The sequence below is a fragment of the Mobula birostris genome, chromosome 10, assembly GCF_030028105.1.
Source record: "Mobula birostris isolate sMobBir1 chromosome 10, sMobBir1.hap1, whole genome shotgun sequence".
NCBI classification, from domain to species: Eukaryota; Metazoa; Chordata; class Chondrichthyes; order Myliobatiformes; family Myliobatidae; genus Mobula; species Mobula birostris.
This window is the reverse complement of record NC_092379.1, coordinates 34,013,153-34,039,015: the sequence shown is the minus strand read 5'-3', so window position 1 is coordinate 34,039,015 and position 25,863 is coordinate 34,013,153. Positions and strand designations below refer to the sequence as shown.

Here is a 25,863-nt window from a genome sequence, read left to right as displayed (position 1 = left end):
TTTACATTGCTATAACTATATGTTATAATTATGTGGTTTTGTCAGTGTTAGTCTTTGGTTTGTCTTGTTTTCTGTGATATCACTCTGAAGGAACATTGTATCATTTCTTAATGCATTTATGCATTTCTAAATGACAATAAAAGAGGACTGAGTGTTCTCATAATCTAACTAGAGGGCACAGCTTCAAAATTGTGGGGTGACCTTTTAGAACAGAGGTAAGGAGGAATATTTTTAGCCAGAGAGTGGTGAATCTATGGAATGCTCTGCCACAGACAACTGTGGAGGCCGAATCCGTGGGTATACTTAAAGCAAAAGTTGATCGTTTCCTGATCTGTCAGGGCATCAAAGGAATTGGCAAGAAGGCAGGTGTATGGGGTTGAGTGGGATCCAGGATCAGCAATGGTGGAATGGTGGAGCAGACTCAATGGGCTGAATGGCCTAATTCTGCTGCTATGTCTTATGGTCTTATGGGACAGTGTCAGACTGCGAGGATGGCCATTTACGACTGAGGAGAAATTACTTCACTCAGAGAACTGTGTTTCTTTGGAATTAGTACAGCTGGAGGCTGAGTTGATTCAAAACAGAGGTCGATGGAGGAAATGGTGTTAGTGCAGGAGAGTGTCACTGAGGCAGAGTCAGTGTGGTGGTGCAGTCCAGGTTCATTCATGCATCACATACAGTACACCACCGTAACCACATAGCAGTCGGCATGATGCTATCACAGCCCAGGGCCCTCTCAAGTTCGGGCTTCAATTCTGGTGTCTCTGTATGTCCTCCTGGTGGAATATGTGGGTGTCCTCCGCTTTCCTCTCACAGTCCAAAGACGTACCGGACAGGTTAATCGGTCATTGTGAATTGTCCTGGCCTACTGAGTTCCTCCAGCATTTTGTGAGTGTTGCGTAGGTTAGGGTTAATTGGGGGTGGCTGGGGATGAGCGGCCAGAAGGTCTACTCCGTGCAGTGTGGAGAATAGAAATACTAAATAAATACACATCACATTGTTGGCATTTACAACCAGTACAACGTAAGGACGTGGTGGCAACAGCCCAACAGCATCACCATACATTCCAGCTCCAACATAGCTCGCCCACAATGCTCAGCAGAACTACTCAGGACAGAACAAGCAACAAAAAAAGCACCCAAAACAAGCCCCTTCCATTCCTCCCCGCCACAAACACAGTCCTCCAACCCCAAGGCTTCCAGTGGACAATTGGCCTCCAATTAGCCCAGAGGACTTCAACCTCAGGATAGTTACATCCAGGGCTTTGGGCAATGGTCTTCAACTTCAGAACCTCTGATTGACCTTTGGGCTTCAAACTTCAGTACTGATCCCAGGACAAGCCGATGACAAAGTCACTCCCGTGACCTGGGTTCAATCTCCACCTCCAGGGCACTCCGTCTGAATTGAATTCAATCCAATTGACTTTATTTCTTACATCATTCACATACATGAGGAGTAAAAATCTTTACTCTGAATGTGCAATCTGCAATTTATAGTAATTTGTAATACATAGTGTGTACAACAGGGCAGTCAATGTAGCATAGAAATACAATGGTATCCATTTACACGTTTTCCCTGTGATGATGTGGCTTCCCCTTCCCCCGGATCCTCCGGTTTCCTCGAACGAACACGAGCAACGTTCCCTCTAAGGCACGTGCGCACACTTCTTTCGCTCCTCATACACGAGAGGAACTTAAACTGCGCACAAAAGGTCATCACCCTCTACGTCATTGGCATGTTAAGTATATTTCACAATCGTACACAATCACACTTGCAGTTCTGGTGTCTGATGTGGACGGTGTAGACAACGTGGAGTTGGTGATGATTTGTCTGCAGATTTTAGAACTGGCTGGCTTATTTATATTGTTTTTATTGGAGAAATTATTGAGTGTGCACGCATTGTCACTGGGCAAGGAGATTGCACAGCTCAAGATTTCGGCGCACACTGGTTATTACACATTGGAGGGAATGTTGGGTTCCAGCTGGTGGGTTAGTTGACTACTGAAATCAAGCTGAGTGTGCGTGAGTTCCCCGTCCCCTGGGTGCTCTGCACATCTTGAACACTGGGTGTGGGTTGGTGGGCTAATTGACCACTGTGGTGTCACCCCCAGTGTGTGTGGGTGAGTAATGGGAATGTAGAGAGAATAACGTGAGCATGGGGTCAGTGGGCTGAAGGGCCTATTTCTGTGGCGGAATGAACTCCGATGAACCACTGGGTTTCTGAATTGGTGAAACTAAAGTTTGAGGCTCAGTGTTTGGTGATCGGAATGTCCTGAGGAACAAGGACAGAGTGTCAGGTTGAAAGTCTGGAAGTCGAGACCTGGTGTCTGAAGCCGAGCCACGAGTCCGCTGGGAAGGTTGAAACCCGGGGTCTGGAGCCGAGCCTGGGACTCTCCACAAGTCCGCTGGGAAAGCTGAAGCACGGGGTCTGGAGCCGAGCCAGTGACTCTCCAGGAGTTTGCTGGGAAGGCTGAAACCTGGGGTCTGCATGCCCAAGTCCATTGGGAGGGTGGAAGCTGGAAGCCTGCCCTGGGGTTAAAGGACTGCGCGTGTGTGTGTGTGTGTGTGTGTGTGTGTGTGGTGTGTGTGTGTGTGTGTGTGGTGGGGGGGGGGGGAGGTAAGGGGCTTGTTTTCCTGATGTTGTTAATGTGTCCTGCCGAGCATTGTGAGTATGCTCTGATAGCACTGGAATTCGTGACAACGTTATACATGTGACCCCTCCCCCCTCCCAGCACACCCTCTGCAGGTTGTTAATGTAACGATACATTTCACTATTTACCTCAATGTACACAGGCTAAGTAAACATGAATTTTGAAATCTTGGAGCACACAGGAGCAGGCCTTTACGAACAATAATACCTGTGCCTTGCACAAGGCCAAATTCAACCAAATCTCCCTGTGACAACAGGACCCGATCGACCACGTCTATTTCTAATGTTGACTGGATCGCGGTTTGTGGCTTTCTCCAGATCACCTGTCTACTGCTTCAGCCTGGTTACCACCGGACTGGATGGTGCGATATGCGAAAGGGGAAATCACAGTGGGGTATGGGAAAGGAGACGAGATGGTGGGAAATGGGAAAGGAGTCGAGATTATGGGATATGGGAAAGCGGATTGGATGGTGGGATATGTGAAAGCTGATTGGATGGAGGGATATGGGAAAGGGGACTGGATTGTGGGATATGAGAAATGGGACTGGAATGCGGGATAAGGGAAAGGGGATTGGATGGTGGGATATGGGTAGGGGGGACTGATTATAGGATATTGTGGACGTTGCCTCAATAATAAGTATACCACCTTAGATACTATCGAGTGGGACATCCTACCGTGGGGAATCACATTGGCACTCTGGCACTGAGCCTGGTGCTGTGGCTGAGAAGAGTAGAGAAGTAAGGAGGACTGCAGTGTTGATAGGAGATTCAGAGGAACAGGGACGATATTCTGTGGGTCCAATAGAGACATCGGAATGGTGTGTTGCTTCCTTGGTTCCAGGATCAGGAATGTCTCGGACCAAAGACATGGGTAGACAAGGTGAGGAGGTCCTGAAGAGATATTCTAGGGAGCTAGGTAGAAAGCTGAGAAACAGGACCTCCAGGGTAGTGATCTGTGCGTTGCTACCTGGGCCACGTGCCAATGAAGGTAAGAATAGAATGATTGGGCAGGAGAATGTGTGTCTGAGGAACTGGTGCAGGGGGCAGGGGTTCAGATTTCTGGATCATTGGGATCTCTTCTGGGGAAGGTACGACCTATACAAAACGTATGGTTACACCTGAACCTGAGGGGGTCCAATATCCTTGTGGGCAGGTTGGCTGGGGTTGTCCATAATAGTGTGAACTAATTAGGCAGGAGGATGGGAACTGGAGTGATAGTGCTGAAGGTGAGGTAGATGGTTTACAAACAGAGGTAACGTGTAGTGATGAGAGCCCGATGATAGGACAAAATCGCAGTCAACAGGATGAGTTGCAATGTAAATAGTGGACAAAATCGAAAAGGATAAATACAAGACTGAAAATGTTATATTTGAATGCGTGCAGTATATGGAATAAGGTTGATGAACTTGTAGCACAGTTACAGATTGGCATGTACGATGAAGACATCACTGAATCATGGCTGAAAGAAGATTGTAGCTGGGAGCTTAATGTCCAAGGATACACATTGTATCAAGAGGACAGACTGGAAGGCAGATGTTGTGGCATTGCTCTTTTGGTAAAAATGAAATCAAATCATTAGAAAGAGGTGACATAGGGTCGGAAAGTGTTGAGTCATTGTGGATAGAGCTAAGGAACTGCAAGGGTAAAAAGATCCTGATGGGAGATTATACAAATCCCCAAACAGTAGTAAGGATGTGTTCTACAAGTTACAACAGGAGATAGAAAATGCATGCCGAAAGGGTAATGTTATGGGGGTTTCAAATGGCAGGTTGATTGGGAAAATCAGGTTGGTGCTGGATTCCAAGAGGGGAAATTTCTTGTATGCCTACAAGATGGCTTTTTTGAGCTGCACTTGGGTGAGCCTACTAGGGAATCAGTTGTTCGTGACAGAGTGTTGTGCAACGATCTGGAATGGATTAGAGAGCTTAAGGTAAAGGAACCCTTAGAGAAAGTGATCATAATATGATCAAATTCACCCTGAATTTTGAGGAGAAGATAAAGACAGATATATCAGTATCACAGTGAGTAAAGAGAATTACAGAGGTGTGAGAGAAGAGTTGGCCAGAATTGATTGGAAAAGAACACTGGCAGGGATGACGGCAGAACTGTAATGGCTGGAATTTCTGGAAGCAATTTGGAAGACACATGATAAACACATCCCAAAGAGAAAGAAGTATTCTGAAAGCCAGATGACATAACAGTGGCTAACAAGAGAAGTCAAAGCCAACATAAAAGCCAAAGACAGGGTATATAACAGAGCAAAAACTAGTGGGAGGTTAGAGGATTAGCAAGTTTTCAAATACCAACAGAATGCAACTAAAAAGGTTATTAAGAAGGTAAAGGTGGAAAAAATTCTTCAGAGGCATAAAGTTTAAAAGAGAGGTTAGAGTGGATATTGGACCACTGGAATCCTTGGGAGTCCTTGTGCAGGACTCCCTGAAGGTTAATTTGCTGATTGATCTGTGGTGAGGAAGGCCAATGCAATGTTGGCATTCATTTCAAGAGGACTAGAATATAAAAGCAAGGATATAATGCTGAGGCTTAATAAGGCACTGGTGAGGCCTCACTTGGAGCACTGTGAGCAGCTTTGGGCCCCTTATCTTAGAAAGGATGTGCTGAAACTGGAGTGACTTCAAAGGGGGTTCGAAAAAAATGACTCCAGGATGGAATGGCCTGTCATATGAAGAACGTTTGATGGCCTCTATTCACTGGAATTCAAAGAATGAGGGTTGACTTCATTGAAACATATCAAATGGTGAAAGGCATTGATAGAGTGGATATGGAGAGGATGTTCCCTATGGCGGGAGAGTCTAGGACCAGAGGGCATAGCCTCAAAACGGAGGGGTGTCCCTTCAAAACAGACATGTAAAGGAATTTCTTTGGCCAGAGAGTGGTAAATCTGTGGAGCTGTTTGCCACAGGCAACTATGGTGGCCTAGTCTATATTTATATTTAAGGCAAAGATTGATAGATTCTTGATTGGTCTGAGGATGATGGGATACGGGGAGAAGGCAGGAGATTGGGGCTGAGAGGAAAATTGGATCACCCGTGAAGAAATGGCGGATCTGTCTCGATGGGCCAAATGGCCTAATTCTGCTCCTATATCTTATGGTCTTACCTGGATGGAGGGGACTGGATGGTGGGATATGGAAAAGGGGACTGGATGGGGAATATGAAAAAGTGGACTGGATGGTGGGATATGGGAAAGGGGACTGGAGATGGGATATGGGAAAGGGGACCGGATGATGGGATATGGGAAAGGGGACTGGATGGCAGGATATGGGAAAGGGGATTGGATGGGGAATATGGAAAGGGGCTGGGTGGGGAAAATGGGAAAGGGCACTGGATGGTGGGATATGGGAAAGGGGACTGGATGGGGAATATGGAAAAGTGGACTGGACAGTGGGATATGGGAAAGGGGCCTGACAGGGTGTTCCCTCAGACCTTGAAGGAGACTAGTGTTGAAATTGCGGGGGCCCTGGCAGAAATATTTAAAATGTCGCTGTATACGGGTGAGGTGCCGGAAGATTGGAGAGTGGCTCATGTTGTTCCGTTGTTTAAAAAAGGATTGAAAAGTAATCCGGGAGATTATAGGCCGGTGAGTTTAACGTCGGTAATAGGTAAGTTATTGGAGGGAGTACTAAGAGACAGAATCTACAAGCATTTGGATAGACAGGGACTTATTAGGGAGAGTCAACATGGCTTTGTGCGTGGTAGGTCATGTTTGACCAATCTATTGGAGTTTTTCAAGGAGGTTACCAGGAAAGTGGATGAAGGGAAGGCAGTGGATATTGTCTCCATGGATTTCAGTAAGGCCTTTGACAAGGTCCCGCATGGGAGGTTAGTTAGGAAAATTCAGTCACTAGGTATACATGGAGAGGTGGTAAATTGGATTAGACATTGGCTCAATGGAAGAAGCCAAAGAGTGGTGGTAGAGAATTGCTTCTCAGAGTGGAGGCCTGTGACTAGTGGTGTGCCACAGGGATCAGTGCTGGGTCCATTGTTATTTGTCATCTATATCAATGATCTGGATAATGTGGTAAATTAGATCAGCAAATTTGCTGATGATACAAAGATTGGAGGTGTAGTAGACAGTGAGGAAGGTTTTCAGAGCCTGCAGAGGGACTTGGACCAGCTGGAAAAATGGGCTGAAAAATGGCAGATGGAGTTTAATACAGACAAGTGTGAGGTATTGCATGTTGGAAGGACAAACCAAGGTAGAACATACAGGGTTAATGGTAAGGCACTGAGAAGTGCAGTAGAACAGAGGGATCTGGGAATACAGATACAAAATTCCCTAAAAGTGGCGTCACAAGTAGATAGGGTGGTAAAGAGAGCTTTTGGTACATTGGCCTTTATTAATCAAAGTATTGAGTATAAGAGCTGGAATGTTATGATGAGGTTGTGTAAGGCATTGGTGAGGCCGAATCTGGAGTATTGTGTTCAGTTTTGGTCACCAAATTACAGGAAGGATATAAATAAGGTTGAAAGAGTGCAGAGAAGGTTTACAAGGATGTTGCTGGGACTTGAGAAACTCAGTTACAGAGAAAGGTTGAATAGGTTAGGACTTTATTCCCTGGAGCGTAGAAGAATGAGGGGAGATTTGATAGAGGTATATAAAATTATGATGGATATAGATAGAGTGAATGCAAGCAGGCTTTTTCCACTGAGGCAAGGGGAGAAAAAAACCAGAGGACATGGGTTAAGGGTGAGGGGGGAAAAGTTTAAAGGGAACATTAGTGGGGGCTTCTTCACACAGAGAGTGGTGGGAGTATGGAATGAGCTGCCAGATGAGGTGGTAAATGCGGGTTCTTTTTTAACATTTAAGAATAAATTGGACAGATACATGGATGGGAGGTGTATGGAGGGATATGGTCCGTGTGCAGGTTGGTGGGACTAGGCAGAAAATGGTTCGGCACAGCCAAGAAGGGCCGAAAGGCCTGTTTCTGTGCTGTAGTTTCTATGGGACTGGATGGGGAATATGGAAAAGTGGACTGGACGGTGGGATATGGGAAAGGGGACTGGATGGTGGGATATAGGAAAGAGGACTGGATGGCAGGATATGGGAAAGGGGATTGGATGGGGAATATGGAAAAGTGGACTGGATGATGGGATATGGGAAATAGCTGGATGATGGGATATGGGAAAGGGGACTGGATAGTGGGATATGGGAAAGGGGACTGGATGGGGAATATGGGAAAGGGCACTGGATAGTGGGATATGGGAAAGAGGACTGGATGGTGGGATATGGGAATGAGGACTGGATGGTGTGATATGGGAAAGGGGACTGGATGGTGGGATATAGGAAAGAGGACTGGATGGTGCGATATGGGAAAGGGCACTGGATAGTGCGATATGGGAAAGAGGACTGGGTGGTGGGATATGGGAAAGGAGAATGGAATGTGGGATATGGGAAAGGGGACTGGATGGTGGGATATGGGGAAGAGGACTGGGTGATGGGATATGGGAAAGGAGAGTGGAACGTGGGATATGGGAAAGGGCATTGGATGGTGGGATATAGGAAAGAGGACTGGATGGTGGGATATAGGAAAGGGCACTGGATGGTGGGATATGGGAAAGAGGATTGGGTGGTGGGATATGGGAAAGGAGAGTGGAATGTGGGATATGGGAAAGGGGACTGGGTGGTGGGATATGGGAAAGGGGTCTTGCTGGTGGGATATAGGTAGAGGGGACGAGGTTGTGATATGGGCAGAGAGATCTGAGGGGTGGGATATGGCGGCAGAAGGAGCAGGTGGGGACACCATCTCTGGAATCCTCACGCCTGGTTTGCTCTGACCCAGGGAATAGTAACCCCTGTCCACCTGTGTGAGGGAGATATTTCCACAGTCATGTTGTGGAACGGCTGTCGGGCTGGGGGGCGGGTGAGATCACTTTCCGTGTGATCTTCTATGCAGTCCTTGGACTGGGTCGAATTTGAGCGTGGAAACAGGGCCACGGGCCTAACAACTCCATGAAGACCGAGATGCCCCATTTGCTGGTGTTTGACCCCTCACCCTTTTAACCTTTCCTATCCATGCACTTGTCGAACTGTCTTTAAATGCTGTTAATGAAGGTGCCTCAGCCACTTCCTCTGGCTGCTAGTTCCACACATGGACCACCCACGGGGTGACAAGATTATCTAATAAAACTCGCCTCTCTGAACTTGAACCTATGCCCTCTAATTCTTGAGAAACACGCGCAAGTGCTGGAGGAACTCAGCAGGTCTGGCAACATTTATGAAGAGGAATAAACAGCCGACATCTCGGTACGAAACCCTCCGTCAGGGTTGATTCCCCACCCTCGGGAACAGGACTGTGCACGTTCCCCTTCAGTATTGTATCCACCTCTGTAAGGTCACCCTCTTAGTCTCTTCTTAGTCTAAATGAATACGGTCCCGGCCTGATCAACCGGAGTCTGTTCTGAACACCCGCCTCTCTTGCAATGAAGCCCTAGCTGCCTTTAGGGGGGAAGGGAGAGGGTGCTGGAGGAAAAGAAATAAGAGGAAGTCCCTCACTGCGGGAGGGTGGGGGTGAGTTGAGGAGGAGGATCTGTTTGGAAGCCCCCTGCCAGTGCACCCTCTGATCTGTTGCGTGGAGCTGGCTCTACAGACGTAGAGAGGGGGAAAGAGAGAGAGAGAGAGAAAGGGAGGGAGGGAGAGAGAGAGAGAGGCAGGCAGGCAGGGAGAGTCAACAGTGCATTTCAAGAAATCTCGGCACATCCAGCTGGAAGACGGAGCATCTAGGCGAGAAGGCTGGGATTTCTGCGTGGGTCATCCACAACGAGTCTGGAACTGTCTGGGCGAAAAAAGGGGGTCAAATCAGCCCCTCTCGGGGTCAAAATCCACACATCTCTTCCCCCCCCCCCCCCGCCTTCTCCAGTTGCACAAACGAACGACAACGATTTCGGACCCTCGGAGGAGGGCGAAATCCGCAAATTGGTGTGTGTGTGTGCGTGCTTTTAGTGCGGGAACAACGTGCTGGATGATTACCCCGAGGGATTCTAATCTTCAACCGCCCGGATTCTGCTACTGTGCGCTCGGAATTGGTAAGCAGACCCCCCGTCAACACCTGTTAACAGCAGAGACTGGAACAGGTCTGCGAGGGCCGGCCGGCCGGTTCCACCCCGCCACCTCTTCTCCCATCGCGTTTCAGCATGTCGACCTTAAGGGGTGTGGGGTGTGGGCTGAAGCAAGGGCACGTTTAATACCGAGGGCTTGAACCTTGCGCCACACATGTTAACTCAAACCCCCGGCATGTCCACCATTACTGTTTTCCGTTCAGCCCGACGTGTTCTGCGAACGGGGCGGAGGGGTTGCTAATTAACTAATGCAATGCAGAGTCTAGTGCCTGGGAGTGGTGTGGGGTTGTGGAGTGACTCCCACTGGGGGCAGTGCAAGGGTTAACTGATAGTGTTTAAGCCAGCAGGGCTGTGTCGCTTTTCCCTGTTCTTTTGGGGGAGGCTGATGTATCTGGGAAGGAAAGACGGTGGGGGCTCCTTTAACCGAGATTCCTGCCTCCGCGGCAGAGCAGCGGAAAGGCACGGAGGGATTCCAGCCCCTCCCGAGGGGTTAGATCGAGGCCTTTCGCTTTGCCTCTTTTGCTGCCTTTGAGTGGTACTGATGCTGTTCCTCCTCCGGATGCCCGAGTGGTAGCTCATCTTGTGCCCTTTATGGGCTGTTCTGTCACAGAGGAGTCACGGCCCAAAGCGTTCCCATCCTTCCGTCTCCACACACCCCTCGTGTAAACACACACACACACACACACACACACACACACACACACACACACACGCCATACATATACACACATATGCATATACACACACATACGCCATGCATATACACACAGATACACGCACACACACGCCATGCCTTCACTCACACACGCCATGTATACAGACACACACACACACACACACACACACACACACACACACACACACACACACACACACACACGCCATACATATACACACATATGCATATACACACACATACGCCATGCATATACACACAGATACACGCACACACACGCCATGCCTTCACTCACACACGCCATGTATACAGACACACACACACACACACACACACACACACACACACACACACACACACACACACACACACACACACACGTGAAAGAACATGGGCACATACTGATACACACACATTTTCACAGACATTCAGATATGCGTGCACACTGACATACTGATACATACACATGCATCCACACTCGTTAACATACAGAATGCACACATTTTTACAGACATACATTCATGCATGCACCCTTATGCATTTATACACATACACACAGGCACAGAGGACATGGACACAGAGACACATGCTGAGCAGATATTCATGGACACCTACACCCACTCACGTGCATGCACACTTATGAAGAAACATGGGCACATGCTGATACACAGAGTCACACAGAGATACGGGCCAGGTACCTGTATATGTACACGCATGCAAACATACACGGATACACTTGCAGATACATACACACATACACAGGTAGCACGTGTGATACTTACACATGTACACGTGTGTACACACACACTGTAGATATGTAAACGTTTATCTATGCATACATGCACCTGCACACACAAATGGCAATAAACTCAACTTCACCTTTGACTTGGACGTATGCACACACCACAAATAAACACACATAGATCTCCTCTCACACGGAAGGACTCCATCTCACACTTTGTTCCTTGGGTCAAGAGAGTAGTGGAGTCACTCATAGGACTGAAGACAGAGTCTCTCTCCTGAAGATATATCATGGTCCACCAAAGCAGATTGGTCCACTATGTCATCGACTGATCAATAACCCCCTGTAACTGGGATTTAAAGCCAACCATGAAGCATTATATCACAGTGTGGGCCCTTTGGTCCACAAGGTTGTGCTGCCTTTTATCCTACTTCACCATCGATCCAATGCCTTCCTTGTGGACAGCCCATAGTCTCCATTTTCCTTTCATCCACGTGCCAATCTAAGAGTCTCTGAAGTATCACAACCCCTGGCAATGTGTTCTAGCTCACTTTGCTAATGTCCACCCCGGTCAGGGATTATAGGCAGTGTGCAGAAGACAGGAGGATGTGCACTGATTTATTCTGATCAGTGGTTGGAGACTGTGGCAGATCTCACCGTCCCAAGGATTGGAGAGGAATACCTTCACAGGTCCTCCTCCAGAGCACCCTTGGGAAAGTGCGTGTGGCCAGACAAGTTTCCCCACAGTTCCAAGTCCATCAATCGCCGCAGAAGGCTGTTCAGCCCATTACATTCCTGCACCTCATATCTCCCCAGTGCTCTGTCAAGTGCTTTACAGCTGGCCTGGGGGAATCCCTCAGACAGTGAGTTTTAGTCTCATTTTGCTCATCATCGTCATCGAGGTATGGAGTGCATTAACTGGCCCTTCACCCAGCTCATTTATACTAATAACACATTCCTTATTCTACCCTTACCCCTCAACTCCCCCCACCCCCCCAGACTGTACTCCTCATCGACGCACCAGGGACAATTGACCATTAACCCAGCAACTTGAACGCCTTTGGGATGTGGGAGAAACCGTGGAGCAGTTAGCGTGATGCTATTGGAGCTCGGGGCGTCGGAGTTCAGACTTCAGTTGTGCCATCCTCTGTAACGAGTTTGTACGTTCTTCCCGTGAGCGTGTGGCTTTCAACCGCAGCCACTAAAAACAGACTGAACAACTACATGTCTACAGGTAATGGTGTAAAAATGCAAACAAGCAGAAAGCAGTTAAACTATGAGGAAAATCTGTAGCCAGGGTGTGGCTTTTCTTTCCAGGACATCTGGGATGTTTTCCTTCTTCAAAAAAAATGCCATTTCCTTTCCTCCACTTTTGGTGCTGTCCTCACCCGCATCTCCTCCATCCCCCAAACATCCATGCTCACCCCATCTTCCCGCCACCTTCACAGTGATAGAGTTCCTCTTGTCCTCACCTATCACCCCATCCATTGTCAATTAATTCTGTCTCCGCTATCTCCAGTGGGATCCTACTACCACCTCTCCCACCTTGGCTTTCCATAGGGATCCCTCCCTCCACTAATCCTTTGCTCGTTCATTCCTCCAGGCATTTCTCCCCACTAGTGGCCCAAGTGCTACACTTGCCCATTCACCTCCATCCAGGGCCCCAAACAGTTCCTCAGGTGAGGCAACACTCCACCTGTGAACCTGCTGGGTCACCTGTAGTGTCCAGTGCTCCAGATGTGGCCTCCTCTGCACTGGTGAGCCCCATCGTAAACTGGGTGCCTACTTCATCGAGCACTTCTGCTCCATCCATCGAAACTGGAACTTCCCGGTGACCAAACATTTTACTTCTGATTCCCTCTCTCGTTCTGGCAAGTTGGTCCATGGTCTCCTCTTGTGCCCTGATGTGGAGAAGCAGCACCTTATAGTCCGTCTGGGTGGCCTCCAACCTGATGGCATGGATATCAATTTCTTCTTCCGGTAAAAAAAAATTTCCTCCCCCTCCCCTTTTTTTCTATTCCCCACTTTGGCCTCCTACCTCTTCTCACTGGCCTATCACCTCCCCTGGGTCCCCTCCTCCTTCCCTTTCTCATGTGGTCCACCCTTCTCTCCTATCAGATTCCTTCTTCTCCAACCCTTGACTTTTCCCACCCACCTGGCTTCATCCATCAGCTTCTAGCTGTCCTCCTTCCCCTCCCCCACCATTTTAGTCTGGTGTCTTTCCCCTTCCTTCTCAGTCCTGAGGAAGGGCCTTGGCCTGAAAGGTCTGTTATTTATTCATTTCCATAGATGCTGCCTTAACTGTTGAGTTCCACCAGCATTTGGTGTGCATTACTCTGAAGTTCCAGCATCTGCAGCTTTTCTTGTGTTAAGGAAAAGAACAAATATCCCCTCTAATTCAACATCCTCATGGATTTTATACAGCTCTACAAGGTCACTCCTCATTCTTCTCGAGTCCTGGCAACATCATTGTCAATCTTTTCTGCACTCTTCCCAGCTTAATGGCATCTTTACTTTAACAGAGTGACTAACGCTGAACAATTTTCCCCTCAAACAGCTCCATAGCACAGAAAACAGTCCTGGCCCCATAAGACACAGGAGCAGAATTAGGCTACTCGGCCCCTCGAGTCTGCTCGGATGGCTGATTTATTATCCCTCCTCTAAACTCCAGTGACTACAGGCCCAGAACCATCAAACACTCATCATACATTCACAACACGCTGGAGGAATTCAGCAGGTCGGGCAGCATCCGTGGAAAAGATCGGTCGACGTTTCGGGCTGGAACCCTTCATCAGGACTTCGAAGGGTTCTGGCCCGAAACGTCGACTGATCTTTTCCACAGATGCTGCCCGACCTGCTGAGTTCCTCCAGCGTGTTGTGAGTGCTGCTTTGACCCCAGCATCTGCAGCTCATCATACATTAATCCCTTTATATCCGGGATCATTCCTGTAAACCTCCCCTGGACCCACTCTAATGCCAGCATATCTCTTCGTAGATAAGGGACCCAAAACTGCTCACAATACTCCAAGTTCAGTCTGACCAATGCCTTATAGCCTCAGCATTACATCCTTGCTCTTATATTCTAGTCCTCTCAAAATGAATACTAACAGTGCATTTGCCTTCCTCACCACTGATTCAACTTGCAAGTTAACCTTGAGGGAATCCTGCACAAGCACTCCCAGTCCCTTTGTGTCTCTGATCTTTTTGTATTTTCTCTCCATTTAGAAGGTAGTGCACACCTTTATTTCTGACAGCCTTTCAAACAGGCACCCCACCCTTCTATATTCTCACCTTCCTATAGTGGGGTGACTAGAACAGCAGGCAGTGGTCTTGTGGGCCATTGGATTTTCACTTCTCTGCTACTGTATTGAGAAAACTAAGAAAGAAACTAAAAATGGCTGAAATAAAAGCAGAAGAAGACTTAACTACTCTCAGGTTGGAGGACCATCACCTGATGTTCCGTCAGGGTAACCTCAAACTTGGTGGCACCTAAATCAATTTCTTTAACTTCCAGTAATTTCTCCCCTCTCCCTCCTTCTTTCTTTTTCCATTCCTCATTCTGGTTACCCTCTCACTCCTTCTCTTCCCCTCACCTGCCCATCACCTCCCTCTGGTTCCCCTCCTCCTTCCCTTTCAGAGTAAAATTCATTATCAGAATACATACCTATCACCACGAACAACCCCAAGATTCTTCTCCTTTGGGCATACTCAGCAAATCTATAGAATAGTAACTGTAAACAGGATCAGTGAAAGAGCAAGAGCTTAGAAAACAGCAAACTGTAGAAATGCAGATATAAATAAATAGTAATAAATAAGGAGAGCATGAAATAACAAGATAAAGGGTCCTTAAAGTGAGACCATCGGCTGTGGGAACATCTCAATAGATGAGTGCAGTTATCCTCTTTTGTTCAAGCGCCTGGTGGCTGAGGGGTGGCAACTGCTCTTGAACCTGGTGTGCAAGTCCTGAGGCTCTTGTATCTTCTTCCCAATGGCAGCAGCAAGAAAAGAGCATGGCCTGGGTGGTGACGATCTTTCATAATAGATGCTGCTTTCCTACAACAGCATTTCATGTAGATAGGCTCAATGGTTGGGAGGGCTTTACCTGTGATGTACTGGGCCGAATCCACTATGTTTTGTAGGATTTTCCATTCAAAGGAATTGGTGTTCCCATACCAGGCCATAATGCAGCCAGTCAGCACACTTTCCATCACACATCAGTAGAAGTCCATGTTTCTTCCATGGTCCACTGTCTCCCTCCTATCAGTTTCCTTCTTCTTCCACTGCTTACATCTTCCACCTATCACCTCTCAGCTTCTTAATTAACTCCCTCTCCCCCACCCCCCCCCCTTCTTCAATCTCATCTGGTCTCATTTATTATCTGCCATCTTGTAATCCTCCCTCCCTCCACCTTATTCTGCTTTCTGCCCCCTTCTTTTGAAATCCTGATGAAGGGTCTTGGGTCAAAACATTGACTGTTTATTCCCCTCCATATAGATGCTGTCTTGACCTGCCAAGGTCCGCTAGCACTTGGTGTTAATTGCAAATACTCAGCAGGCCAGGCAGCATCGTTGGACGGATCAATGAGCTTTGTTCTTATGAAGGGTCCTGGATCTGAAATATTAACCATCGCCTATTGTACAGTTGCCACCTGACCTGCTGAGAATTTATGACTTTTTCTGTTTGTTAAGGCAAATGCTCTGTCTACCTTTTAAGACACATTATTTTTATCTACCTGTTTATGAATTATTATGCTCTTCATAATCCCTTTAGGGTCACTTGGAAAGTGGCCATACACCCTGGTCCCTCAGGAGATCACAAGAACAGGCCATTCAGCCCATCTAGTCCAATGTTGTAAGTGCATTGGAATTGGTTTTGTTATTGTCACATATACTGAGATGCTGTGAAAAGTTTGTCTCTTATTACACCAAATTATTACACAGTGCATTGATGCGGAAGAATGGAAACATTAATCATGAAGAATACAGTGTAACGGCTCCAGAGAAAGTGCAGTGCAGGTAAACAATTGGATGCAAGATCATAACAAAGAATCTGAGGTCAAGAGTCCATCTTATTGTAATAGGGGACCATTCAGTAGTCTTACCACAATGGCACATTAACACGAGGTTCTGCAGGTGCTGGAAATCCAAACAACACACACAAAATGCTGGAGGAACTCAACAGGTCAGGCAGCATCTATGGAAGTGAATAAAGAGTTGATGTTTCAGGCTGAAACCCTTCAGGACAGTAAGGAGCAAGGTCATAATGAGGGAAATGTGAGGTCAAGGTTGGACTTGAGGGTAGAAGCTGTCCTTGAACCTGATGGTACATCTCTTCAGGCTTTTGTATCTTCAGAGAGGGGAAATGGAGAATGTCTGGGGTGGTGAGGTCTGAGAAATATCAACAGAATCCATGGAGGGGTGGCTGGTTCCTCTCACGTGCTGAGCTGTGACCACAACTCTGTAATTTTTTGCAGTCACATGCAGGGCAGGTAGAGAGCAAGGTGCAAGGTCCGGACGAGGGAGATTTTGAGGTCAAGAGTACATCTTATCCTACAAAAGAGCAGGGTAGCACCTGTCCTTGAGCGTGGTTGCATGTGCTTTCAGACCTTTGTATCTGCTCCTCTGACTCCTTTAGAGCCTCCATTCTCTCCTCCTCTATGGGTTTGTCTAACCTTCAGCTCCACGCTCTATTTACCTCAAGTACTCCCTGTGAAAGTGAGAGTGTATTATTCCCATCACCTGCCCAGCACAATCAGAATAACTCGACCTCACAATTACCTCATATTGACCTTGCTCCGTATTGTCAACCCTCAGTGCAATTTCTCTGCGTTCTGTTGTGAGGCTATCGAATAGTCCCCCGTTGGATTCTTGGTGACTGTCTTACAGTGAAGGGCTCTGAACTTGCATTTCAATGAAGTTAAGGTTCAAGTTTGTTGTCATTGGACTACTCATGTATACAACTAAATGAAACATTGTTTCTCGGGACCATGGTGCACCCTCACAGCATATAACACACACACATAAATAAAATATTACAATAAATAAGAACACAACTCAAGTGCGCGTGGTGCTCAGCACAGGTAAACAGCTGGCTGTCCTAGTGACAAGACCTCAGTGCAGGCCGGGTATCCATTAGTCTCACAGCCTGAGAGAAGAAGCTGTTACCCAGTCTGGCCGTCCTAGTCCAGATGCTCCTGTACCTCCTTCCTGATGGTAGTGGGTCAGAGAGACTGTGGGACGGGTGGTAGAAATCCTCACATTGCTTTTCGGCCCTTTGTATGCAACGTTCCCGTAAATGTCATAATGGGGATGGAGACCCTGATGATTCTCTCAGTAATGTCTCCCCCGGACACGTTCTCATGGTATCCATTCGACCACAATTCTTTTCGGCCTCCCCTCCACTTTTTCACTGGAGAAGAGAGATTTGGACTTTTCATTCTTTCCATATCCTATATATGAATAGTTTTTGGGATACAGTGGAATTTTTTTAATCCACAGTAACACACACAAAATGCTGGAGGAACTCAGCAGGTCAGACAGCATCCATGGAAAGGAATGAACAGTTGATGTTTTGGGCAGAGACCCTTCATCAGGGCTGAGAAGGAAGGGGGAAGATGTCAGAATGAAAGGTTGACCATAGGAGGAAGGGCATGAATATTGCTTTCTCTTTCCAGTTAAAAAAACTTTGATGCATTATGTGATAATCTGACCTGTATGAACAGTCTACAAGACAAGCTTTTCACTGTACTTCAGTCCATGGGACAATCATAAACTAATTCCAGTTCCAAGTTGAATTCCCAGTTGGATTTATTGGTGAGTGTTTTATAGTGAAGGGCTTCAGATTTAATTGGACATGTTCTCGTGGTATCTGCTCTACCACAACCCTATCTGATCTCCTCTCAGCTTGTTCTCTGGAGGAGAAAGACTAGGACTGCTCATCCTTTCCAGAGTGTATTCTGTTGAGTTACAGCACATTGAGGTAGGCCACTCAGCCCAGAACATCCATGCTGACTAGCAGCCACCAGGAGCCAACCTTTCTCTTGGCCCATAGCCGTCAATGCCTATGCCATTTACTTCTAAAGTGCCGCCAGTGGCCCTGCTTCCACTGCTCTCAGGGGCACCATGTTTCAGGTGCTCTTCAGTCTCCAGGTGGGAAAAGTGCCCCCCCCTCCAACTTTAATCTCCCCAAATTCCCATCAAATCTCCTAGATATTTAAGCAGAATTTGAGGGGGAACTTCTTCACTCAGAGGGTGGTAGGAGTGCGGAACTAGCTTCCAGGATTGGTTGCAACATTTCAGAGAAGTTTTAGTATGTACATTGATGGGAGAGGCATGGAGGGCTATGGTCCAGGTAGATTAACAGTTCAGAACAGGCTAGATGGGCTGAAGGGCTTGTTTCTGTGCTCTGGTATTCTGTGGCTCTATTCTACAACTCAGTAGCCAGTTAACCTACCTACCTGCCTACTACATTGTCTTTGGTGTGTGGGAAAAAATGGATCATTTGGGGGAAGGTGGGGGAAGGCACACAGGGTGAACATGCAAACTCCACACAGACAGCACCTGAGCACCCTACCGACTGAAGACATCTTCCTCATGCACTCTCTCATCTTGTTGATGAATTAAGCTAGACTTTTGCACTTTGTGTGAGTGTCTTACACAGCGTCATGGAGCCAGACTGCATGGTCCAGCTCATCCACTGACCATCTAAGCCTATAAACACCTCATACTCCTGGCAGGAGAGGAACTGGGCATTGGTGATTGGAGCCCTAGAGCACTACAGCACAGAAAAAGGCCCTTCAGCCCATCCAGTGCTTGCCAAACTCTTCTTCTGTCCAGTCCCATCGACCTGCACCTGAACCATATCCCTCCATACCTCAACCATCCATGTATCGATCCAAACTTCTCTTAAAATGTTGAGATGGAATCTGCATCCACCACTTCCACTGGCAACGCTCTCCACACACTCACCATCCTCCAGGATGAGTGAAGAAGCTCCCCCTCAGGTTTGTCTTAAATATTTCACCTTCAATCTTAACTCATGACCTCTCATTGTAATCTCGTCCAACCTCAGAGGAAAAAGGTACTTTCATTTACCTATCTATATCCCTCATAATCTTGTATACCTCCCTCAAATCTCCCCACATTCTCAAATCTGCCCTCATTCTCCTACGCCCCAAATAAAGTCTCAACTTATTCTACTACCAGCAGAGAGATGTAGAGGAGCCTGAAGACACACACTAACTGTTTTAGGAACAACTTTGTCCTCTCTTGCCGTCAGATTTCTGAACTGTCCATGACACAATGAACCCTCACTATTCTTGCCTTCCTGTCAGCTTGAATCAGTCTGGTCATTCTCCACTGGTCTCTCTCATTAACAAGGTGTTTTCACCCATAGAATTGCCACTCACTGGATTTCTTCTTGTTTTTCACACCATTCTCTGTAAACTCCAGAGACTGTTGTGTGTGTGAAAATCCCAGGAGATCAGCAGTTTCCAAAATACTTAAAGCACCCCATCTGGCACCAACAATCATTCCACAGTCAAAGTCACTTAGATCATATTTTTTCTCCATTCTGATGTTTGGTCTGAACAATAACTGAACCTCTTGACCATGTCTGCATGCTTTTATACATTGAGTTGCTGCCACACGATTGGCTGATTAGATATTTGCATTAACGAGGTGTACAGGTGCACCTGATAAATTGGCCATTGAGTGTGTATAAATGTATATAATTTCTTAATGTAATTTATAATATTTTATGTCTTGCACTGAACTGCTGCCAGAAAACAATGAACTTCATGACTAAGATTAATGATAATAAACCTGATTCTGATATTCCTCTTTTCCCTCTAATGCAGAGCCTCAGGTCTGTATTTCTTCACTCTCTTCATCTTTTCCCGGATCTGCAGGTCTGGATTAGGAAACCGGGAACGATGGTTATCGTTGAGCACATTGAAGAAACCCGCGTTGTTCGGCTGCCTGACGACGAGGATGAGGACAAAGAGGAGAGGGTTCTGGCGATGCTGGGTATCAGTGGGACCGTCCTCAACCTGCTGGTCATTATATTTGTCTACATTTACACCACCCTGTAGTGTGCAGGGGTGGTCAGCTGGAGAGAGGCTGGGCCGCCCCCTTCCCACCTCCACAAAGACCGACAGTCCGGCAGGGAACTTTGAGGGGCACCCGTGCCCGTGTCGGGATCCCTGACGCCAGGTTGACCAGAGTGAGGCAGGCAGCCTGGGACTCGGGAGGCTCCCCCACCGGAAGACGGGACTGTTCCTCTCCAAGATGATGACTGGAGGCTGTGTCAGGGGTCCCGCCCGCCCTGCGCCGGTGGATGAGGAAACCTTCCCCGGGACGAAAGCACAACGTGACGGACCCTCCGGTAAGGGTCATGGGCCAAGCCAGCGGTCGGACCACCCTTGCGGACAAGCGAAGAGGGCTGGAGTGACCCCAGGCCCATGGCTGAGGGCAACAGGAGGACGTGGGCCTTGCGGAGAGATGGGCAGACTCAAGTGGAGGGAGTTACCTGGCTGCGGGAGGCTCCTCTCGGGTGGTCGGACAGAGTCACTGATGCCATGTTGTCCGTGGTGTGGAGTGACAGGGTGTCTCTGCCGGGGCAACTCCATCCCTCGGGAGTAGGTCTGGTAACCCCCCCACCCCCACCAGGGGCTCCCCTACCCACTTTGTCCTGCATGGCTCCTCCTGTGACACGCCATTCCAGCTGAACGGAAGCATGTGAGCGCTTCACCTTCCACTCAACCCTGCCAACTCCTCTGGCTCGCAGACACCTCTGAGCTTCCCACCACCCCACCCCCCCCACTGAGCATCCCCACCCCTTCGATATCCCCACCCACCATCCCTCACCTCCCCACCCCATTATCTCCCCTCACCTCCCCCCACTGACTTCCCCAACCCCAAAGCTCCTCACCATCCCCTCAATATCCCCGCCCACCTCCCCTTCCCCTGAGCTCTCCCACTCCTCAATATCCCCACCCACTTACCCCTCAACCTACACTGATGTGCATTTGTATAGTGCCTACAGGGCACCAGGATACCCCGGCCCATAGACAAACCCCTTCCCTACCAGTTGCGTCCCACACACCCCGCCCCTCACGCCCAAACACTGGTGACAGTCAGTAAAGGTCTGCTCGAAGCGCGGTTGCTGCGGTGCTGTCGGGGATGACGTGGCAGGGCAGCGATGGCTTTTAATGGTGAGCTTTGCCCCCTCAACACCCTGGGGTGATTCCCCACCCCTCACTCCCCCTTCTTTGAAACGACGTCTCTTAACCCACCTGAAAGGTCAAGCCCATTTCCGATGGCTCTGGGCTTGTACTCACTGGAGTTTAGAAGAATGAGGGGGTCTCATTGAATCATCAAATATTGAAAGACCAAGATAGAGTGGATGTGGATACGATGTTTCCTATAGTGCGGGAATCTCGGACCAGAGGGCACAGCCTCAGAATACAAGGACGTCCCTTTAGAACAGAGGTGAGGAGGAATTTCTTTAGCCAGAGGGTGGTGAATCTGGAACTCATCGCCACAGACGACTGTGGAGTTTAGGCCATTGGGTATATTTAAAGTGGAGGGTGATAGGTTCCAGATTAGTAAGGGTGTTAAATGTCATGGGGTTGAGGAATAATTAATCAGCCATGATGGACTGAATGGCCTTATTCTGTGATTTTATCTCTGGAGCAGGAGTACGAACCCCGAGCCTTCAGCCTGATAAGTGACGGGTGTAGACCACTGTTGACACTCGCAGGAGGGCGGAGGGAATTGTATTCTGTTGTTTGAAAAAAGGAGGACAGGAATGCCCCCAGCCCCTCCTTGAGTAGTGCCTCTCCCCAACATGACTGCCACACAAGGAATTACTGAGACAGAGAGAGAGAGAGAGAGAGAGAGAGAGATACAGACAGAGGGAGACAGAGAAAGATAGAGGGAGAGAGACAGAGGGAGATGGACAGACATACAGACAGAAGGAGACAGAGAAAGAGATGGAGGGGGGGATAGATAGATAGGTAGATAGATAGATAGGTAGATAGATACATAGATAGATAGATAGGTAGATTTGTTTACTAAATAGGTGTTGCCACCTCAGATCAAAGCCCAGCCCTATGTATATTAAGAGTCGCCATTCCCACTGAAGGCTGTGATGATCTCTGTAAGTGCCTAACGACCTCAGCTCCTTCCAGTCTCTGTACCGCTGGGTGAACTTTGCTGTCATGTAATGAAGCAGCCCGACCCTCTCTGCCTTGGGGTTCGGACCACATTCCACATGGGTGGATAACAGGTAGAGACTGTCGCCCAGAAGAGGGCCTGACTTTTTGACGTTCAATGGCATGAGCACTGCTGAGAAGCCATCCTGCCCCACTTCCCGGCCACATCTCACACAGTTAGCAGTACCAGCGGATCAAAGGTGAGGTGTCATAACGCCATTGAGCACGACAGCACAGAAACAGTCCTTTTGGCCCATCTGGTCTGCTCTCCCCAGCCGGGTTTACAGCCTAGTCACAAACCAAATCCCTCCATCCCTCTCCCATCCACATCCCAATCCAAACGTCTCTTCAATGTACGACTGAATCCATAACTGTCATTTTCACTGGCAGCTGCTTCCACCCTCGAAGTGAAAAAGTTCCCCATAAATTCTTCACCTTTCTCAGCAAATTTATCACCTCCAAGTTCGGGTCTCAGCCATCTGGGTGCAAGGGTCACTCGACATACATCTCTCATCATTTTGTACATCCCACAGCATATGAGTGCCTCACCCCAACGTCTTTCCCTCAGCTACAAAGTCAACAGTGTGATGGGACACTCTCACTTGCCTGGGTGAGTGTGGCTCCAACAAACAGTGAGGGCAAAGCAGCCGTCTCATTCAGCAACTCGTGCACCCCCTCACAAACACTCCGTCCCTCCAGACTCAGACAGAGCCTCATACACACCCTCACAAACATGCCGTCCCTCCAGACTCAGACAGAGCCTCATACACACCCTCACAAACACTCCGTCCCTCCAGACTCAAACAGACCCTCATACACCCCCTCAGAAACACTCCCTCCCTCCAGTCACATTCAGCAACTCGTACACCCCCTCACAAACACTCCATCCCTCCAGACTCAGACAGAACCTCATACACTCCCACACAAACACTCCGTCCCTCCAGACTCAGGCAGCAGCTCATACATCCCCTCACAAACACTCTGTCCCTCCAGACTAAGACAGAACCTCATACACCCCCTCACAAACACTCCCTCCCTCCAGTCTCATTCAGCAACTCATACACGCCCCTCAGAAACACTCCATCCCTCCAGACTCAAACAGAGCCTCATACACCCCCTCACAAACACTCCCTCCCTCCAGACTCAATCAGCACCTCATACACCCCCTCAGAAACACTCCCTCCCTCCAGACTCATTCAGCTCCTCGTACACCCCATCACAAACACTCCGTCCATCCAGACTCAAACAGAGCCTCACACACCACCCTCACAAACACTCCGTCCCTCCAGACTCAAACAGAGGCTCATACACCCCCCTCACAAACACTCCCCCCTATAGACTCAAACAGAGCCGCATACACCCCCCTCACAAACACTCCCTCCCTCCCGACTCAAACAGAACCTCATACACCCCTCTCACAAACACTCCCTCCCTCCAGACTCAAACAGCACGCATACACTCCCCTCACAAACACTCCCTCCCTCCCGACTCAAACAGAACCTCATACACCCCTCTCACAAACACTCCCTCCCTCCAGACTCAAACAGCACGCATACACTCCCCTCACAAACACTCCATCCCTCCAGACTCAAACAGAGCCTCATACACCCCCCTCACAAACACTCCGTCCCTCCAGACTCAAACAGAGCCTCATACACCCCCTCAGAAACACTCCGTCCCTCCAGACACAAACAGCACCTCATACACCACCCTCACAAACACTCCCTCCCTCCAGACTCAAACAGCACCGCATACACCCTCCTCACAAACACTCCGTCCCTCCAGACTCAAACAGAGCCTCATACACCCCCTCAGAAACACTCCGTCCCTCCAGATCAAACAGCACCTCACACACCCCTCTCAAAAACACTCCCTCTCTCCAGACTCAAACAGCACCGCATACACTCCCCTCACAAGCACTCCGTCCCTCCAGACTCAAACAGAGCCTCATACACCCCCTCAGAAACACTCCGTCCCTCCAGACTCAAAGAGCACCTCATACACCCCCCTCACAAACACTCCCTCCCACCAGACTCAAACAGAGCCTCGTATACCCCGTCAGAAACACCTCCACCCTCCAGACTCAAACAGAGCCTCATACACCCCCTCACAAACACTCCGTCCCTCCAGACTCAGACAGCACCCCATACACCCCCCTCACAAACACTCCGTCCCTCCAGACTCAAATAGAGCGTCATACACCCCCTCACAAGCACTCCCTCCCTCCAGACTCAAACAGCACCTCACACCCCCCTCACAAACACTCCCTCCCTCCAGACTCAAACAGAGCCTCATACACCTCTCACAAACACTCCCTCCCTCCAGACTCAAACAGAGCCTCATACACCCACCTCACAAACACTCTGTCCCTCCAGACTCAGACAGAGCCTCATGCACCCCCTCACAAACACTACCTCCCTCCAGTCTCATTCAGCAACTCGTACACCCCCCTCAGAAACACTCCATCCCTCCAGACTCAGACAGAGCCTCATACACCCCCTCACAAACACTCCGTCCCTCCAGACTCAAACAGAGCCTCATACACCCCCTCACAAACACTCCCCTGCTCCAGACTCAAACAGCACCTCATCCACCCCCTCACAAACACTCCATCCCTCCAGACTCAGACAGAGCCTCATACACCCCCCTCACAAACACTCCGTCCCTCCAGACTCAATCAGCACCTCATACACCCCCTCAGAAACACTCCCTCCCTCCAGACTCATTCAGCTCCTCGTACACCCCCTCACAAACACTCCATCCATCCAGACTCAAACAGCACCTCATACACCCCCCTCACAAACACTCCCTCCCTCCAGACTCAAACAGCACCTCATACACTCCCCTCACAAACACTCCGTCCCTCCAGACTCAAACAGAGCCTCATACACCCCCACAGAAACACTCCATCCCTCCAGACTCAAACAGAGCCTCATATACCCCCTCACAAACACTCCCTCCCTCCAGACTCAAACAGCACCTCATACACTCTCCTCACAAACACTCCGTCTCTCCAGACTCAGATAGAACCTCATACACCCCCCTCACAAACACTCCATCCCTCCAGACTCAAACAGAGCGTCATACAACCCCTCACAAACACTCCCTCCCTCCAGACTCAAACAGCACCTCATACACCCCCCCACAAACAGTCCCTCCCTCCAGACTCAAACAGCACCTCACACACCCCCCTCACAAACACTCCCTCCCTCCAGACTCAAACAGAGCCTCATACACCCCCTCAGAAACACTCCATCCCTCCAGACTCAAACAGAGCCTCATACACCCCCTCAGAAACACTCCGTCCCTCCAAACTCAAACAGAGCCTCATACACCACCCTCACAAACACTCCGTCCCTCCAGACTCAGAGCCTCATACACCCCCTCAGAAACACTCCATCCCTCCAGACTCAAACAGCACCTCATACACCCCCCTCACAAACACTCCGTCCCTCCAGACTCAAACAGAGCCTCATAAACCCCCCTCACAAACACTCCGTCCCT

At 48.8% G+C, this 25,863-nt stretch overlaps 1 protein-coding gene across 1 annotated transcript; it reads left to right on the top strand.

The window, feature by feature from the left end:
• The first annotated feature begins 20,076 nt into the window (after positions 1–20,076).
• On the top strand, positions 20,077–20,235 carry tunar (TCL1 upstream neural differentiation-associated RNA). The gene has a single exon (XM_072271184.1). The coding sequence runs from the start codon at positions 20,077–20,079 to the stop codon at positions 20,233–20,235; it is 159 nt and encodes a 52-aa protein (XP_072127285.1).
• Positions 20,236–25,863: the final 5,628 nt, after the last annotated feature.